At 40.1% G+C, this 20,601-nt stretch overlaps 1 protein-coding gene across 10 annotated transcripts in view; it reads left to right on the forward strand.

Annotated features, from left to right (window-relative positions):
- LOC135112260 (uncharacterized) overlaps positions 1–20,601 on the forward strand; it is a 34,575-nt gene that overhangs the window by 6,626 nt on the left and 7,348 nt on the right. For 5 of the 10 annotated variants that reach the window (XR_010274232.1, XR_010274233.1, XM_064026525.1 and 2 more), the window contains exons 1-4: positions 14,315–14,471; positions 14,724–14,981; positions 18,962–19,200; positions 19,790–19,919. Coding sequence is in view for 8 of the 10 variants with exons in the window: in XM_064026525.1 (XP_063882595.1) it covers positions 14,445–14,471; positions 14,724–14,981; positions 18,962–19,200; positions 19,790–19,919 (654 nt within the window). In the remaining 2 variants the exon portion in view is untranslated. Of the gene's footprint in view, positions 1–1,564; positions 1,669–3,611; positions 4,003–11,788; positions 11,899–12,085; positions 12,235–12,566; positions 12,765–13,352; positions 13,602–14,310; positions 14,472–14,723; positions 14,982–18,961; positions 19,201–19,789; positions 19,920–20,601 lie in introns of those variants that run through there. The other 5 variants (XM_064026529.1, XM_064026526.1, XM_064026531.1 and 2 more) reach the window with 2 other exon arrangements.

The following is a 20,601-nucleotide window of genomic DNA, read 5'->3' on the forward strand; positions in this document are numbered from 1 at the left end:
ATTATGTTTCAAATATATGTAAATGATATGACAGAGGATCTAAATAGTTATATAAACCTTTTTGCTGATGATGCAAAAATAATGAAAATAGTAAAGGATGAAAATGACTGCAAGGAGTTACAAAAGGATATTGACAAGATACATACATAGAGCCAAAGATGGAAACTAGAATTCAATGCCAGAAAATGCCATGTGTTGGAAATAGGAAAAAGTAAAAAGATATCTTCATTGAATTACAAAATGGGAAGAGAAATAATAACAAAAAATTCATGAAGAAAAAGAAGGCACATAAACATAATATTTGGCTCTACATACAGCTTTTTAACAGACATTAGGGTGGCATTTAACTATTTAGATAGAGAAATAATGAAGAAAATTATAACAAGAATGATATAACCTAAATTGGAGCACGCAGTGTTAGTTTGGGCTCCAAATAGGAAAAAAAAATTACAGAAACTGGAAAGAATACAGAGGATAGCAACAAAGATGGTACCAGAACTGAAAGACTTAAGCTATGAAGAAAGACTTGAAGAGATGTGATTACCAACGCTACAAGAGAGAAGAGTAAGAGGAGACCTGATAACAATGTACAAATTAGTAAACAATATAGGAAGAATAGACAGAATTGACTTGCTATCACAGGTGGAGGAGGGAGAGAGATGGGCAAGGGGACATGGGAAGAAAATAAAGAAGAGTGGATGTTTGAGCGGCACCAAGAAATGCAGCTTCCTGTATCAAACTGTTGAAATCTGGAATGATTTGAAGGAAGAGGTGGTTGTGGCAAACAGTGTACACATGTTTAAAGAGAAACTGGATAAATATGGTTATGGAGACAGGACAAAATAAACTTTGGCTCGTGCCCTGTACAATGCACACACACACACACACACACACACACACACACACACACACACACACACACACACACACACACACACACACACACAGATACCAACATCACCCTATTCACGTCATACATTATACAACTTCATAAACAGTGTTTCTCATCTGTTTGAGAATAAAATAAAGAGTGGATGTTTGAGCTACATCAAGAAATAGTTTCCCGTATCGAACTCTTGAAATCTGGAATGATTTGAAGAAAGAATTGGTTTTGGCAAACGTTGTACACATGTTTAAAGAGAAACTGAATAAGCATGGTTATGGAGACAGGACAAAATGAACTTTGGCTCATGCCCTGTACAATGCAACTAGGTAAATACACACACACACACACACACACACAGACATCAATGTCACCCAGTTCATATTGCCATGCATTATATAACATCATAAACAATGTCAAACAATGTTTCACATCCATTTCTGATGTTTTTTCACATTCTCCTCACGTGCTGGTGAGTCATTGCCTTCTTGTTTACTGTATAAAACTTTGTGTTCTTGTTATTTATTGCATTAATATGCTCTTTTACCATGTTAATGAGGATTTCCTTATCAAAAAATGATAAAGGAGTAGCCCAACAAACCGTCACTTCTTTGCTGGTTGCCATGGTGACTGCAGCAGATGTAAACAAATTCGTGTTTCTCATACATTTTTTTCTGTCAGTGATGTGCTGAGTTGGGCAGGAATATGAGATGTAAGCATTGGTGACCACTCATGCTTGCCCACCCCGCTGATTGACAACCTTGGTGAACTTTGGATTTTTGAAAGTAAGGACTTCCCCACTATCTTGATTGTCTGGTGCAGTTTGGTCAGGTGATCACCAGCATTGGCAGAAGGTTTAAAAGTATGGCAATTAAGCATATGATACAGCAACATCAGAAAATGTCTGTTTCATATAATTCCCCACTGGAGCTTCTCTATTCCTCTTGATTGCCATTGGTTTATGTGAAATGGACTAGGTTTAAATGTGATAAATGCACCTCAAACATTTCAGATTTAGACAAACTCGATATATGCATCATTAATGCACTCCCCTTGAAAAATCTTTGGTGCCTGAAAAATATTGCATTATAATTTGAGAGATGAAGGGCTACATGTAGTACAATCAGCAAACAATTTATTTTGCATATCTACGGACATAAGTTTTTTTTATTTACTCATGAGGACTATGGTCACATCACAGGTTTCCCTCTCTGTTTAGCAGTCTTAACTCTTTATGATGTGTCACTGGGCTTGCGTAAATATATATATACGAGTATATATATATATATATATATATATATATATATATATATATATATATATATATATATATATATATATATATATATATATATATATATATATATATATATACCAATCGGAGTACAAAAAACTATTGAGCTTATGACAACACTAAATCAGTGCCTAATATTAGCCAGCATGAATGAAATATTTTCATATTGTTTATGCAGTTTCTTCAAATGCTGGATGCAGACACTTATTCGTATTTCATTATACCATAATTAATGGCTTATAAGACACATGGACTCAATAAGACGCACCTCAGTTTGGGCAGGCATAAAAAAAAAAAAAAAAAGGTAAGTAAACAGGTTTAAGCTCTGAATATGAAGTGAAGGGTTTCACCTGACATTTGAAGCCCTCTTATATGTATTCAGATCCTTATTAAATCTCAATATTTTACATTTAAAAAACCTTAATATTTGTTAGGACCTACCAACACCAGTACTTAGACTAATCCTGCTGTGAGATGTAAACAAATGTGGCATAGACAGTGACATTGTCAGAGGCCAGATTGTAATAAAGTTTGTACATCACATTTTTTTATCATCATTCTACACATGATCCTAGTTGTATATTTTAGTACATTTTCAAAGCATAAGGATGTGTGAAAACAGATTCACCTTATTCTCTACAATGTATTTTTATTTGAAATATTCAGTACAAACCATCACCATGAGTCGCCCTACTTCATGACACTCTCTTCACTTATAAAATCTTTTATTTTGTTAGGTAGTAAGCTATTTTTTAAGAATGCAATAGTTTCTCATTAGCTTCAAGTTTTGTTGAACATGTATGCAAGGTAAAAATCTTAAAAGATAGGTACAATTCCAGTTGTATGAAGGTGTGTCTTACCTCAAGGAATAATGGCATCATACTAAGAAACGCAGTGAATCCTGCAGTTGTCACCAGGTTTGGTTTGCAACCAACTGCAAGTTTGTTTTGGTACATGAAATGTAAGAGTCATCACCTAATTTCTTCCTGACTGGTGTTATTTTATGTGAATTACTAGTAAGTATGACCTGTTATGCATTGTTATCTTGTAAAAAAGAATTGTTTTTGTGGTATAGAATTGATCATCACTTTGTTTATGTGTGTGAAGATGTTTGGGATTTGATCTAAGGGCCACTGTTGCCACAGACTTACCACTGGCCACTGTCCCAAAGCTGAACCTTTGTCTTATAAGATGCAGGCTCATTTTCTGAGACATTTTTGGGGGAGAAAAAAGGTGCGTTTTATGTCATCAAAAATAATATTTTGCTCATTCGTAGATATCATTTGCAAGACTTCCAAAATAATGTTAATGATTGCATACATATTTTAAACATTTACAACATGCATTCTGGAGCCAGTTCCCACCCAGTCCTTCTCACCACCTCTCCCACCACACTGCTCTTCTCCACTCAGTGTTATTACTCCACATCCACAGGCCATCACTAGCAGACCTCTTGGGTGGTTTCCAAGACCCCAGCTTGGCCTTCAAGCCACTTAACCATACCAGGGTCTTCCTCCAGCAGCTCACCAGAATATAACTGGATAACTTGCCTGCTGCCAGCACCTCCAGGCCTCTAGAGGTTGTGGCACCACAGCCTGCACAGCCCCTCAAATCCCCAACAAGAACAAGAACACAACAGGGTAGTGGGAGTGATGGCTTCAAGACACACTGCCACTGTACAAGGCAGCTGTTACTCTTGTACATCATGTGCTGCTTACTAGACTGTGCCTAAAAATCTGAGAGGAAAAAGTAAAAGCTCACAGGACTGGTTGACAAGACAGCTAAATGACCCTTATGTGAAGTTGACCAAGCAACATCAGTGCAGGTGAGCCTCAGCCCTCTCTTTTACCCCTTCCTTTCCCACATTAGCCATCTTCCCACTCCCTCCCCAGGAAGGCCCCTATGATCATTAGCCAATGCAAGACACTGCAATAGAGTGACAGTGTATACCTGTTTTTTGGGGCCACTTCTTGGTAAATATGTTGATCATGATAATTTTTCAGACTGAGATAAATTTTTTTACTGCTCAAAATAATATGCTTTTTCAAAAGGAGATAGTGACATTGAATAATCTTAGCTATAGCAGCTCCTCATGAAGCAGCTAAATTATGTGGATATTGATGATGAATACATACTGTACAATATGGGTGTGAGGGTTGTTTTAGGGTCACTCACGGTTACATTAGTGACGTGATCCATCGTACACTGCTTCACAAATTGTAAGTCCATGCTGACAGGGTTTACTTGGAGAGATATAGTGTGATGCATGTGTTTGTATGTTTGTTTCCAGTATGTAATGATGCATGCTCTCTTGCATCTCTTTTGTTCAGCAAATGAGAACTGTACTTTTAATGACATTAGAATGTCGTTAAATGTCACTTACTTCCAGGCAATGCATCATTTATTTTCAGCCAGTCACCATGTGTATATGTTGCAGCCACAGCAGTCAGCTAGTTACCCACAAGGGTACTCAGTGTCACAATGGCAACTGAGTGTAGTGCACACAAATTTAAATATTTGGATTTTATCATGCAGTTCCATAAGCAAGGCATACAATTCTTAAGATTGCACAGTGTTTTGCCAAAATTAGTAGAGTGCTGAACAATCGATGGCACCAGTACCCTTTGAGGATGAGGAAGAGGAGGTCTGCAAACCACACCTTGGACTCTTTATTTTTTCTATTAAGGTTTAGGTCTGGTTATGTTAGGTTAATGTCCTTAACCCATAAACTGCAACATTTATCATATGATGAACAGCATGTAACTGTGACTTACATCATATGATATGAAGGCTCTTTTTAATCTTGGCAGCCTGTATTTTGCACCCATATGTCTTGAAATGATGTTTGGCAACTCAGAGTGAGCGAGCCCACACTCTCTCTCTCTCTCTCTCTCTCTCTCTCTCTCTCTCTCTCTCTCTCTCTCTCTCTCTCTCTCTCTCTCTCTCTCTCTCTCTCTCTCTCTCTCTCTCTCTCTCTCTCTCTCTCTCTCTCTCTCTCTCTCTCTCTCTTTCTTCCATGTGTGTGTGTGTGTGTGTGTGTGTGTGTGTGTGTGTGTGTGTGTGTGTGTGTGTGTGTGTGTGTGTGTGTGTGTGTGTGTGTGTGTATTTACCTAGTTGTGTTTACCTAGTTGTGGTGTACGGGAGGGGAGTAATCTCATAGTACAGCGTCTCTATATCTATCAGTTTGGTTTTAAAAGCACTGACAGTTTCGGCATTGACAACGTCTTCACCGAGTTCATTCCATTTGTTCTCATTTCAGTGAGGAAAACTATACTTCTTAATGTCTCTTCTACAGTTAACTTTCTTCAACTTCTTGCTGTGACCACTTGTACTCTGTGTGTCTAAATTTATAAAAACCTTCTTTCTTCACATTTTCCATACCATTTATCATTCTATAGATGTTTATTAAATCTCTCTCTCTCTCCTATTTTCAAGGGTAGGAATTTCCAACATTCTTAATCTCTCTTCATAGGTCAATTTACTCAACTCTGAAACCATCTTAGTGACTGCTCTTTTTGCTTTTTCTAATTTTATAATATTCCTCTTTGTATGATGAGACCACACCACTGCTGCATATTCCAATCTTAGTCTTATCATGGAAATCAACAACTTTTTATCATTTCTTCTTCCAAATATGAGTGCCATTCTTATTCTTTTTAACAATTTCACTGTCTCCAGTAATTTTATCAATGTGTCAAATTTTCAGTAACTGTTACTCCCAAATCTACTTCCTCTTTTGACTTCTTTAACTTCACACCATCCATATCATAATAATATTGTATTCTTTTCTTACTCTTACCAAACTCCATTACTTTGCATTTACTGAAATGGAATTCCATTTGCCAAGATTTACTCCATCTATTTATCTTATTTAAATCATCTTGCAGTACCATACAGTCATTTACATTATCTATCCTTCTCATCAGTTTAGCATCATCTGCAAATAAGTTCATATAACTATCTGTTTCTTCATTTATGTCGTTCACATATATTACAAACTTTATCGGTCCTAAAACTGACCCCTGTGAGACACCACTAGTTACTTTTAGCCAAGATGAATTCTGGTCTTGTATTACAGTTCTCATCTCTCTATCATCCAGATAATCCTCCATTCACTCCAGCTGTCTTCCTCCAAATTTTCCATAATTTTTTAATCTTCCTTAGCAATCTTTGGGATGTACTTTGCTTTCTTCAAGTCTAAGTAGACACCATCCACCCATCCGTCTCTCTCCTGCACAATATTAACTATCCTTGAATGAAAGGACAGTAAGTTTATGGAGCATGATCTTCCCCTTTTAAATCCAAATTGACAATTTACTAAAACTTCATCTTTTTCCAGGTGTTCCATCCATCTTTCCTTTATTGTTCTTTCACATAATTTTCCTTCAGGAGGAGGCAGTAGACACCTGCTAAAACAATAATTACTCCCAGTGAGGTCTAAAGCACTGGATCAGAGGGTACTGTGAACTTATCATTAAACCTACCTGTGATCTCACTGAACTTTTCCTTTTGTGTCTCACAACACAAGGGGGCAGTCACAGCCTGCCCTATAAAGACAACTCTCTTCCTCCACACAAAACTACAAGCACCTAATAACACACACAACCTTCACTCAAAATTTCAAAATTCATGACAACTCCTACACCAGCTTTGGAGTCCTCATCTGGGGAGGAGACCACAAATGTCCCCTGGTTGGACTGCTCTGCTGATGACGCCCCTAAGTATCTTGACACCCCCTCAATTTTTTCTTCATTTACTTCTGCAACATTTGTGATCTAAGATCTAATTTTCAGTCTGTAGAACACCACCTCTCCTCTTCTAAACATCATCTTCTTTTCCTCACTGAAACTCAGGTGCCTGAGACAACTGACAGTAGCCCTTTTTCTGTTCCCTCCTACTTTCTCTATCCTCATTTTCAATCCAAAGCTGGATGTTGCATTTATGTGCGCAACAATTTAACCTGCTCTCGTGCCCACGCTCTTGAATCTTCCGAGTTTTCCACTATCTGGCTACGACTACAGAGTCACTCTCAAACTAAATTTATCTGTGCTCTATATCTCTCACCTAACTCCTCTGACTATAAGAAATTCTTTGACTACTTAACTTCCAAAGTGGAGCACATTCTGACACTCTTCCCTTTTTGCAGAGATCTCCATTCTTGGAGACTTCAGTGTTCACCACCAGCTTTGGCTTTCCTCTCCCTTCACTGACCATCCTGGTGAACTAGCCTTCAACTTTGCTATGCTCCACGACCTAGAGCAATTGGTGCAACACCCTACTTGTATTTCTGACCGTCTTGGAGATATGCCCAACATTCTTGACTTCTTCCTGACCTCTAATCCTTCTGTTTATGCTGTCACCCTCTCTATTCCATTGAGCTCCTCCGATCACAGTCTCATATCTGTATCTTGTCCTATCACTCCAATCCCTCCTCAGCATCCCCCTAAGCAAAGGTGCCTCTGGCATTTTGCCTCTGCTAGTTGGGGGGACCTGAGGAGGTATTTTGCTGATTTTCCTTGGAATGACTACTGCTTCCGTGTCAGAGACCCGTCTTTGTGTGCTGAATGCATAACAGAGGTGATAGTGTCTGGCATGGAGGCATACATTCATTCCTCTCTCTTTTTCTCGGACTAAACCTTCCAAACCTTGGTTGAACACAGCTTGTTCTCGTGCTATACATGATAGAGAGGTGGCCCACAAAAGGTACTTAGGCCTTCCATCACCAGAATCTCATGCACTTTATATTTCTGTCTGGAACCATGCCAAGTCTGTTCTCCATCTAGTCAAAAACTCCTTCAGTAATAGAAAGTGTCAAAATCTTTCAAGATCTAACTACCCTCATGACTCTCTGACATCTAGCCAAAAATATCTCCTGGCATCTAGCCAAAAATATCTTCAATAACTTTGCTTCTTCTTCTTCTTTCCCTCCTTTATTTCAACCAGATAGCACCACTACCATCACATCTATTTCTAAAGCTGAACTCTTTGCTCAAACCTTTGCTAAAAACTCTACCTTGAACGATTCTGGGCTTGTTCCTCCCTCTCTTCCACCCTCTAACTACTTCATGCTACCTATTAAAATTCTTCACAATGATGTTTTCCATGCCCTTGCTGGCCTAAACCCTTGAAAGGCTTATGGACCTGATGGGGTCCCTCCTATTGTTCTCCGAAACTGTGCCTCCGTGCTTGCACCTTGCCTAGTCAAACTCTTTCAGCACTGTCTGTCAACATCTACTTTTCCTTCTTGCTGAAAGTTTGCCTACATTCAGCCTGTTCCTAAAAAGGGCGACTGTTCTAATCCCTCAAACTACTGTCCTATTGCTTTAATTTCCTGCCTATCTAAAGTTTTTGAATCTATCCTCAACAGGAAGATACTTAAACATCTGTCACTTCACAAACTTCTATCTGATTGCCAGTATGGGTTCCGTCAAAGCCGCTCTACTGGTGATCCTCTGGCTTTCCTTACTGAGTCTTGGTCATCCTCTTTTAGAGATTTTGGTGAAACTTTTGTTGTTGCCTTGTACATATCAAAAGCTCCTGATAGAGTCTGGCACAAAGTCTTGATTTCCAAATTACCCCCCTATGGCTTCTATCTTTCTCTCAAGTTTCCTTTCTGACCGTTCTATTGCTGCTGTGGTAGACGGTCACTGTTCTTCTCCTAAATCTATTAACAGTGGTGTTCCTCAGGGTTCTGTCCTGTCACCCACTCTCTTTTTATTATTCATCAATGACCTTGTAAATCAAATTTCCTACCCTATCCACTCCTACGCTGATGATACCACCCTGCACTTTTCCATGTCTTTTTATAGACATCCAACCCTTCAGGAGGTAAACATTTCATGCAGGGAAGCCACAGAACGCCTGACTTCTGATCTTTCTAAAATTTCTGATTGGGGCAGAGCAAACTTGGTATTGTTCAATGCCTCAAAAACTCAATTCCTCCATCTATCAACTCAACACTACCTTCCAGACAGCTATCCCCTCTTCTTCAGTGACACTCAACTGTCCCCCTCTTCTACACTGAACATCCTTGGTCTGTCCTTTACTTATAATCTGAACTGGAAACTTCACATCTCATCTCTAGCTAAAACAGCTTCTATGAAGTTAGGTGTTCTGAGATGTCTCTGCCAGTTTTTCTCATCTCCCCAGCTGCTAACTCTGTACAAGGGCCTTATCCGTCCATGTATGGAGTATGCTTCACATGTCTGGGGAGGTTCCACTCATGCCGCTCTTCTAGACAGGGTGGAATAAAAAAGTTTTTGTCTCATCAACTCCTCTCCTCTAACTGACTGTCTTCAGCCTTTCTCATTGCCGCAATGTTGCATCTCTAGCTGTCTTCTACTGCTATTTTCATGCTAACTGCTTTTCTGATCTTGCTAACTGCATGCCTCCCCTCCTCCCACAGCCTTGCTGCACAAGACTCTTCTTTCTCTCACCCCTATTCTGTCCACCTCTCTAATGCAAGAGTTAACTAGTATACTCAATTATTGATCCCTTTCTTTGGTAAACTCTGGAACTCCCTGTCTGCTTCTGTATTTCCACCTTCCTATGAATTGAATTCCTTCAAGAGGGAGGTTTCAAGACACTTATCCTTCAATTTTTTTTACTTTTCTGGGACTGGCACCTCGGTGGGCTTTTTTTTTTTTTTATTGGATTTTCGTTGTCCTTGGCCAGTGTCCCTCCTACATTAAAAAAAAAAAAACACTATTCAAGGACACTGGTCTATATTTTAGTGTATTTTCCTTATTTCCTCTTTTGTATGTTGGTGTAATATTTGTTCTTTTCCAGTCTTTTGGTTCTCTTCCCTGTGATAGTGATGTCATCACTAGACTGTGAATTTTATCAGGCAGTTGTTCTGTACATTCCTTCAATATCTTGTTTGGTACTCCATCTGGATCAGATGCTTTAATTACTTCAAGTTCTTCCATCATCTTAAGTATTTCCTCATAACTGACCTGGACTGCACTCAGTATATATCTCACCAACTTATCCCTTCCAGCATCAAACTCCCCTTCCACGGTAAATAACAATCTGAAACTATTGTTCATAACCTCCACCATGTCCTGTTTGGGTTCATTTATACACTTATCTTTTATATCTCTTTTATAGTTTCTTCTCTCCATTCTTATTATCTCAATGTACTTGTTTCTAGCATCAATATATTCCTCCCATCTGCTCTCAGTTTTCCTCTTCTTCCATCTATTCCAACCATTTGATTTACAATTTGTAGTTTCTTTGCATTATGTATTGAACCATTCTTTACCCTTTCTACATCTCACTCCTCCTTTAGGTACAAATTTCTCCACAGCAGAATTATATTTCCTTATAAATTCATCTCATTTTCTGGAACATCTACATCTTCAAAGTCTTTCCAGCCCATGGCAACAAACTACTTTCTTAATTTTTCAAAATCATCTTTACTATATTTAAATCTTCTTACCTTATAATTTTCATCAGTGATTACATTTTCATTTTTCAAATTAAATTCCATCAACATGTGATCACTTTTACCTAGAGGGCTATCATAGTGTATTGTTTCAATAATTTCCATGTCCTTGGTAAACACTAAATCAAGTCTTGATGGTTTATCTCTTCCACTAAATCTTATATCACAGTCTATCCACTGAGTCATCAAGTTTTCCACTGTTCAGGTTAACAGTCTATTACTCCATGAGGTCTTACTTCTAGTAGTTGTCAGTGTTTCCCACTTTATCTCCTTACAATTAAAATCACCAACAATAACTATATCACTACTTTCCATCACTATCTTTTCAAGACCTTTTAACACATCTACCAATGTCTCTTCGTGCTCTTCTTTTTGCCAAGCATTGGTCACAGGTGGCACATACACTCCTACATAATTCATTATCCTTTCTTTTTCACTTCTAATCATCACTTGTAGAATTTCAGACTTGTCTTCACTTTTTATTACCCTCTCCACTTCAACACACTTTTTAATCAGAATGATCACTCCCCCCTCCTCCCTTGTTACTTCTGTTTTTCATCCATAAATCATATTTACCAGTGTCAGGAGTTCCCCATTCATTTTTCCATTTTGTCTCACATAATACAGCAACATCCGGTGCGGTTCTGTTTAATAACTCATTTAATTCCATCTTTGTTGACATTAATCCATTTACATTAGTATAACATACTGTTTGATGTACCATTTCTTTATTCTCATGTCTCTTACTCTTCAGAAAAACTTCTCTTTTTGTTGTTTGTCTTTTTGTTTAGCCTCATTTATCAGCTCCTTTTGCTTCAACCTTTCAATCTCATCCATATCCCTGTTTATCCATACATTTTTATATTCTTCATCTCCAGACAACCTCCAAGACCCACTAATTACCTCTTCTGCTTGTACCTACATTGCAAACTTTGTGTGTGTGTGTGTGTGTGTGTGTGTCAGATATACACACAGCTCTGCAACACACACTTGTGCACACACACACACACACACACACACACACACACACACACACACACACACACACACACACACACACACACACACACACTGCACCCAAATCAGGCAGTTAAAAAATTAAAGACCTGTTGTTGTTTGAGATCCCTTACCACTCCCCGTACTCTCCTTTTGTCTCATCCCACAGGCATTGTCCATGATGCTTCCTGTGTTGTGGTTCCATCATGGCAGGCATGGAAGTGCCTCTCACTGCATCACCACCTCATGATCATTGAGAGCATGGACACAGACACTGAGGTGCGGCGCCTCTCCCCCATCACCCTCATTGCCAACACAAGCCACTTTTTTTTATCTTGTCCTTATAAATCTATTTACCAGATTGTCAGTTCCACATGGGATTTTTTGTGAGTGTTACTAATGCCTCCTCCTCCTCCTCCTCCTCCTCCTCCTCCTCCTCCTCCTCCTCCTCCTCCTCCTCCTCCAGGCCCTAGTGGGTACGTGGACCTCCTCAATGGACAGATGGACAGAGGCTGGTGTGCTGGCTACATGTATCAGGAGCAAATCTCAACCTTCTTCTCTGTTGTGGCAACAGGGATGACATATGAGATGACCATGACCAGCATGCCCCTTCAGGTACTGCTGTGGTGCTTGTAATGGTGTTGTAGTGGTTGTAATGGTGGTAGTAGTAATAGTAGACAGTGATTGTAGCTATGGTAATAGTAGTTGTAGTAATTTTCAGTGGTATAATAATAATAGTAATTGGAGATAAACAGCAGGCAATTTACACCAATCTTTTTGACGCATAACCTAACATCATTTAACCCAGCCTAACCTCACAACCTAGCACAATCTCACCCAACACTAAGCCAACCTAATCTAACCTAACCCAATCAATTATTATTTCAGGAGCTGCATCTCTAACCTAACCTCACCACACTGACCCTCCACTCACATCACATCTTCAGGTGCTGCGTCTGCACCTGCCACACAGTCCATCCTCTGAGGCCGTTGTCCTGCTCATCTTCCCAAAGCCTCAGCGTTATGACACCTATGTGGATGGTGTCTTTGTTCCCCCAGCCAACCTCAACACCTCTGCAGCTGGCTACAAGCTGTTGCCTGAGAACCCCACCCATCCTCAGGCTTTCCTTCCCATGTTGGACAATGTAAGGGATGGCTGTGTGCTGTGTTGTGTTGTGTCGTGTTGTGTTTGGAATGTAAGGGATGGTTGTGTGTTGTGTTGCATTGTGTTTGGAATGTAAGGAATGACTGTGTGTTGTGTTGTGTAGGGAATATAAGGAATGGCTGTGTGTTGTTTTGTGTTGTTTGAGGCACTGGAGCTCTGTACTTTGCCCTGTCAGTTTGGGGCAAAGGACCAACTGCTCTGCCTTGTCTCTTCCTGCTGGTAACAGAACAACCACTCAGCCTTGCCTCTCCCTGTCAGTTTTGTCATGCCTCCCTATCTGTTTAGTTTTGTCATGCCTCTCACTGTCAGTTTTGTTATGCCTTTCTCAATTTTGTCATGTCCCCATGTCAGTTTTGTTGTGCCTCCCTGTCAGTTTTGTCATGCCTCCCTCTCAGTCTTGTCATGTCTCTCCATGTCAGTTTTGTCAGGCCTCCCTGTCAGTCTTGTCATGTCTCTCCCTGTCAGTTTTGTCATAGCTCTCCCTGATAGTTTTAGGCAAGGGAAACACTATTATGCCATGCCTGTCTCTGTCGCCACCTCTCCAGCTCACCCAGACCCTCCCCTGCAGGCAATGGGGACCAACTTCTTCCAGCGCAGTGCTAAGCTGGTCCATGTGGTGCTGTGTGAAGGCCACATCCTTGACATCAAGACCACGCCCATGATCACCCTCACCAGTGGCCTCATGGTGAAGGAAGATGAGTTTTATGAGCAGAACGTGGTGTTGAATCTGGCCAGCCTGTTTGAGGTATCCCCAGACAACATCAGGGTCATCAGTGTTATGCAGGAGCTCTCCAAGAGACAGCAGGGAAGGCTGGAGGTGGGCACAGTGAGGATGCATGTTGGGTCTGGTCTGTGTTGAGTCTGACTGTGGTGGGTGCAGCTGTGTTCAATGTGGCTGTGTTGAGTCTGGCTTTATTGGATCTGTGTGTTGTGCGTGGCAGTGTTGGTCTGTGTGTTATGTGTGACCATATTGTTTGTGGCTATGTTGGGTGTGGCTGTGTTTGGTGTGGCTGTCTGGGCTGCCTGGTCTCCCTTACTAGTAGGAGCTCAACATGCAAGACTTATTCTCAAATGTTTGGGAGTCTCAACTAATTGGAGATCTAATGGAATTTATCTGAGTTTTCAAGGTAATTTTTATGACACTTGTGATAGGGAATGATCTCACCATGAAAGGGCAGGATCAAACCAGTTTATGCTGTGAGGCTTTGCTGTGGAAGTATGTGGACAGCTGTGGTGTGCCTAAGCTCTTGGGATGTAGCAGGGTGGTCCACAAGACTGTCCCATTACACTAGGAGCCAACGGAGCTAAGAGTGTGAGTGATGTGTGCAGGAATGTGTGGTGCTTTGTGTGGGCCATCCTATGTGAGATTGCCAGCCTGGTATATAGATAGATAGATAGTGGTAGTTTAACAAGGACTGTGCCAAATGAATGGGAAAGTTGCCTATGAGATTCTTACTATTCATTATATCTGAAAATAATTACTAAAGAGAACAAAATGTTTAAGAATACAACTTAAATTTACTTAGGCTGAAGTGGCCAGCGCTCACACTACAAGCCTGAATGGTGAGGAGGAGGAGGGAGCAATTGGTGGGGAGGTGATTCCCTACAAGAAGCTGGTGCAGAGTCTGGAGAAGGCCGTCAATAGATTCCAGGATGGATCATGCAGCAACTGTGCCTCTCTCTCTTGGTAAAGTGAACCTCTGCTCTTTGTTCCTTTGTGATCTTATGTTGTCTCTTCCTCCAATGCTTCCTCTTAAGGCAAACACTACTCTGTCTCTTTACTGCCTTAAGTCATCTCTCACTCCTATAACTCCTTTTAGTAAAATAACACTGTTCTCTGCCCCTTTACTGCCTTGAATCATGTCCTCCTGCACTTTGTCATCAGCTGAACCATTAACAGAGGTAGTGTGTTCCTCCAATACCCACCTCTCTTCCTCAGGTGAGTGACCCCATCGAGCCACCACCCAAGGAAGCCCCTCCAAAGGCCACAGAGGAGGAAGGCAGTGTTGTCATTCTGGATGCCAAGCTGTTCTACAAGCAGCAGGAGAAGGAGGTGGCAGAGAAGATCAAGGAAAGCCTGGCAGTGACTGAGTATACCAAGCCATCCAGTGCATTGGTGCTGAGTGGTGTGTCCAGCAGTGTGGTGCAGTACACAGTGTTTGAAATGCAGCTGTCCTTTACTGTGCTGGATACAGAGGTGTGTGTGTAGTTGTAGTATACAGGGACTAAGCTACACACCTCTGGTTCTGTCTCCTCCTTTATTCATCCATCAGTTTATGTACATTTCTTGCCTCTCTCACCTTTGTTTTTCTACTTGTGATAAACAGGGGCTGGGCTACATTCCTTATCCCATCTCTGTATTCATTCAGTCCTTGTGTGTGTGTGTGTGTGTGTGTGTGTGTGTGTGTGTGTGTGTGTGTGTGTGTGTGTGTGTGTGTGTGTGTGTGTTTACCTAGTTGTATTTACCTAGTTGTGAAATACAGGACAAGATCCACACTAGGCTTGTGCCGTCCCGTCTCCATATCGACTTTTATCTAGATTTTCTTTAAATTTATGAATTGTCTTTGCACATACAGTCTCATCCTTAAGTTCATTCCACACTGTTATACTTCTGTGTGGGAAGCTATGTTTCTTGATGTCTCTTCTGCAAACACTCCTATTCAGTCTCCTTCCATGTCCTCTTGTGTCTCTAGTATCTGGTATCAAGAGGTCTTCTCTGTCCGACTTTTCCATTCTTTCCAGTATTCTATACTCGTATATATAGCTATCAAATCACCTCTTTCCCTCTTTTTTTCTAGTGTAGTCAGGCCCAACCTCTTCAGCCTTTCCTCATAACTATACTCTCTTAAGCTTGCAAGGATTTTAGTTGCAGCTCTGGATTCTTTCTAACTTTCTTGTATCCTTTTTCAGACTTCGACCACACTGATGCTGTGTACTCCAATCTCGGATGTATCATCGTTGTTATCAGTTTTTTATCATATCTTCATCAATATAGGAGAATGCTATCTTGATGTTTTTCAACAGTTTATATGTTTCTCCTATAATTTTTGTTTATGTGCTTCCAAAATGATAAATTATCAGTAATAATTACTCCTAGGTCTTTTTCTTCTGATCTTATAGAGATTTCCTCATTCCCTAAGTAATAGTTGCCAACTGGTCTTTTCACACTTTTTCCAAACCTCATCACACTACATTTTTTAGCATTAAACTCCATGTTCCACCTCATTAACCCTTCATTAATCTTAATTAAGTCCTGATTTAAAGCATTGCAATCCTCTTCATTTGTTACTTTCCTCATAATCTTAGCATCAAGAGTGAAAATGTTCATGTAACTTTCTACACCTTCTGTCACATCGTTTACATAAACTGTGAACAAAATAGCCACTCGTTACTGTTCTCCAGTTTGACCTGCTGCCTTTAATTACTGTCCTCATTTCTCTGTTTGTCAAAAAGTCAGTCATCCACTTTAACAGTGATCCACTGAGTCCTCCAGTTTTTTCCAATTTCCATATTAGTCTTCTGTGTGGAACTTTATTGAATGCTTTTCTCAGATCTAAGTATATGCAGTTGGCCCATCCATCTCTCTCTCTGGCACTATATCTAATACTCTTGAGTAGAAACTTATCAAATTTGTAACACAAGATCTTCCTTTTCTGAAACCAAACTGTTTCTCTGTTATCACCTTGTTGTCTTCTAGGTATTTCACCCATCTGTTCTTGATAATCTTTTCACAAATCTTTGCCACCACACTTGTGAGTGATACAGGTCTATAATTTAATGGATCTTCTTTACTTCCAGTCTTGTGGATTGGGGTAATATCTGCCCATTTCCAATCTATGGGTACTCTACCTTTTACCAGGATGGTGCTAATTATATTGTGCAATGCTGAGACTAATTGTGAGCTATGCTCTTTTAAAATCCAACTGGAGACACCATCAGGACCCATTGCTTTCTTTACATCCAGGTCTTCCAACATATTCTTTACTTCATCTACTGATGTTTTAATCTCCTTTAGGTCGGTCTCTTTTTCTAATGCTGTCCTCTCATCTCTGAAATCATTTTCCTTAGTAGACACAGAGTGGAAGTATCTGTTAAACACTTCAGCTACCTCTTCTGGGTTATCCACTGTCTCTTCTCCAGCCTCTACTGTGCTTATTTCATCTTTACTCTTTAATTTTCCATTAATGAATTTATAAAATAATTTTGGTTGGTCTTTACATTTCTCCACAACATTCTTTTCAAAATTTTTCTGCTCATCTCTGCGAGTTTTAAGAAATTCGTTCCTCTTCCTTATATAATTGTTCCACAGGTCCAGTCTCCTGTTTTTCTTCCACTTGTTCCATGCTTTTTCTCTCTCCAATCTAGCTGTTGCACATCTGTTGTACCCATTTCTCTACTCCCTCATTATAAATGTCCAGGAAAGCTGTCCACTTTTCCTTTATGTCCTCCTTTTGAATAACCATGTTCCAATTCACTTCACTGAAATACTTCCTAAGTTGTCCAAAGTTAGTCTTGCTGTAGTTTAGCCATTCTCTTCTGTGGTCCTCTTTTCTTATACTGAGGTTATTATCCATAGCTGTGAACTGAATCAGCACATGATCACTTTTTCCTATTGGGTTTATGTATTTAAGGTCTTCTACTATTTCTTGTTTCTTGGTGGAAATTAGATCGAGCCTTGAAGGTGCTTCATTTTATCTAAATCTTGTGTCATCTGTAACCCATTGTGTCTGGAAATTTTCAGTAGCCAGGTCTAGTAGCTTGTTCCCGCCATGATGGCTCACTGCCTTCTGTGGTCCAATTCTCCCAAGATATCTCTTTACAGTTAAAGTCCCCCATCAGGAGTATATCGTCATTTTCCTCAAATAACTCTGCCAAACGTGTCCTTGTGTCCTCAAGCATTTTGTTATATTCGTCCTCTCTCCAAGAGTTGGAATAGGGGGGAACATAAGTCACCACAATGTTACAGTATCTTACAATATTCTGTCTTAAGTTTATTTTCAATACTTCTGCCTCCTCCACCCCATATGTGACAGATTCCACTAATAAATCCTTCCTAATTAGAAGCATCACACCTCCTCCCTGTTTATTTTTTTCTATTTCTCATCCAGAGGTTGTATTTTCCTTCACCAATATTTGATATATCCCTTCACTTGCAAATTTAATTTCAACAATTCCCATGATGTCCGGTTTCTCCTCTTTTAATTTCTTTGATCTCTCCAGTTAGCTCTTTTTCTTCTTGTAATGTCCCCACTAATTTTTCCACACATGTCTTTTCCTTCTTTTCTCTTTCAGTCCACTGAGGTGTATACTCTTCCTTCAGACTGAATACCACGACAGTTTTTTTCTTATCCTCAGTTTCTCTCACCAAGTTTTCTTTGTTTTATAACTTGAACAACTTTTTCTGTTAGCTTTTTGTTGTTTGCCTTTGTTTGTTCCTCCACAATTTTCCTAAAATCTATCTTTTCTTTCTCTTGTTCTTTCTTCCAATTTTCCTGTTTTACATTTAACTCTTCCACTTTGCCTTCATATTCCATTGCTTTCTTTTCATATAACGTTTGTTTTTTATGTAGATCGTCATATGCACCTCTCCACACCCCCTTCTCGGTGATCAAAGTTGAACCATCTTCTCCATCTTGTCAAATCTATCCTTCATTTCCTTCATTTCAGTTTCCAGTGTGATAATTCTCCTTCTCATCATTGCTTTCCCGACCCTTCAGTCCTCTTCCCCAAATCCCGAGGTCTCTCTGTCTAGCCTTCGAGACGGTCCCCATTGGCATAAACAACATAGTGGGGACCGAAGTAGACCCCTATTCACCGCTCATTATAACAATTTAACTGCTTTGGAGACGGAACAGCAACGAGTAGAACCAGTGTGAACTCTCATACTCTGTATTTCCACTAGGGCAACTCTCAGTGACGTAGATGGCTGGATTTTTAGTGTGTGTGTGTGTGTGTGTGTGTGTGTGTTTAGTAAACTTTCAGGCCTTTTTGGTTCCCATGAAAGGACTCAAAGATACACCAATAATTATTCTCTCTCTCTCTCTCTCTCTCTCTCTCTCTCTCTCTCTCTCTCTCTCTCTCTCTCTCTCTCTCTCTCTCTCTCTCTCTCTCTCTCTCTCTCTCTCTCTCTCTCTCTCTCTCTCTCTCTTGCTTCTCTTCTCTTCTCTTCTCTTGCAGGGTGCACCCACCAATGACCTGGGCCACAAGAGTGATCCCTGGCAGGTCACGGCAAGTCTCTTGGGAGGTCCGCCAGGTGCCATCCTCATGGGCACCACAACAGTTCCCAACAGGAATGGCACTGCCATCTTCACCAACCTGTCTGTCAGCAAGCCCGGGGAAGGCTACAACCTCACTTTCACCATCACCTACCCCAGCTATGCTCCAGCCCTCACCACCACCCTGGAGGAGACCTTCAGGTAGGTGCAGGTCTTTATTTATGTAAGAGGGGGACTGGTCAAGGGCAACAAAAAGTTTAAAAAAGCCCAATGAGAGTGCCAGTCCCTAAAGAGAGGTCAAAAAGAACCATCCAAAGCTGGAGCACAAGTGTCTGGTGTAAGAACAGAAGAATAAGAAAATAAGTGAAGCTGTAAGAAGCCATCAGGCCTACACATGGCAGTCCCTGTACAAAGCATGCTTACCTATTTCCACCTATCAACCTCATTCATAAATTTGTGTAATCTTCTTTTAAAGGTCACTAAATAATCAGCTTCATTACTGAGTCCATTCCATTCATCCTCCACTCTATTTAAAAACCAATTCCTTCCTATCTCCTTTAAATTCAACTTAATCAGGGTACATTAATGGTGTCTCTAGGGATTAGACCTTGACAGGATACTGAGGGAAATGCAAGTCTGACATACCAAAAAGGAGAGAAAAGGATCTCAGTATTTACCAAGATACAATTACTATTGGAGTCACATAAGTGATCTAATTGTTGGTCTTCTTTTGGTCTCCCCTCAGTGCATAAGTGATGTAATAGTTGGTCTTCTTTTGGCCTCCCCTCAGCTTGACACAGATGAGTGCAGCAATGGTCCTGCAGCAGCCCAGCATAGTGCAGGCCGGACAACCCACCACCATCACTGTTCACTTTGTTGACAAGGACTCTGGCTTGGTTTTTAATGGCCTGCCTTTCAAGGTGAGGAGACAGACAGGCATGATTGACTTAAATGTTGCATATAAAGAGTAATAAAATAATATAATCTTTGTTAACATGATGTGAGGAAGTGAGGAGACAGACAGGAATGATTTTTTTTTTCTTTTTTTTTATAGAGTAATAAAACAATATAATTTCTGTTATTGTTCAGTTTGTTGACAAAGATTCTGGATTGTAGTTTGATGGCAAGGCATTGAAGGTGAGGAGATGACAAAATCAAGTTAAATTTTTTGGGATAGCGTAATAAAACAATACTAATTCTGTTATCAAGAGGCATTCAGTTTGTTGACAAGGACTCTGGCCCAGTGCTTGGATGGCAAGACTTTAATGGTGTGGTAGACAGGAATAATCGAGTCAAGTTTATTTTTTGCATACATGCATGAAGTAATAAAGCAATATTATTTCTATTATCATGATACATTCATTCAGCTTGTTTACAAAAATTCTGGCTTAATGTTTGATGGTGAGGCTTTCAAGGTGAGGAGATGGACAGAAATTACTAAGTTAATTAAGGGACTGTAATGAACTTTTTTGAATGGAAATGTGTGCAAAAAGCAACATTGGTCTGTGCACACTGAAAAATCATCCAGCACTTTGGCAACAATCTGCCAAAGTTTGAGCCGTGTGTCTGAGACATAGCTTGTTTACACTCAGGCTTTAGATT

Source organism: Scylla paramamosain, chromosome 23, assembly GCF_035594125.1.
Source record: "Scylla paramamosain isolate STU-SP2022 chromosome 23, ASM3559412v1, whole genome shotgun sequence".
In the NCBI taxonomy this organism is placed as follows: domain Eukaryota; kingdom Metazoa; phylum Arthropoda; class Malacostraca; order Decapoda; family Portunidae; genus Scylla; species Scylla paramamosain.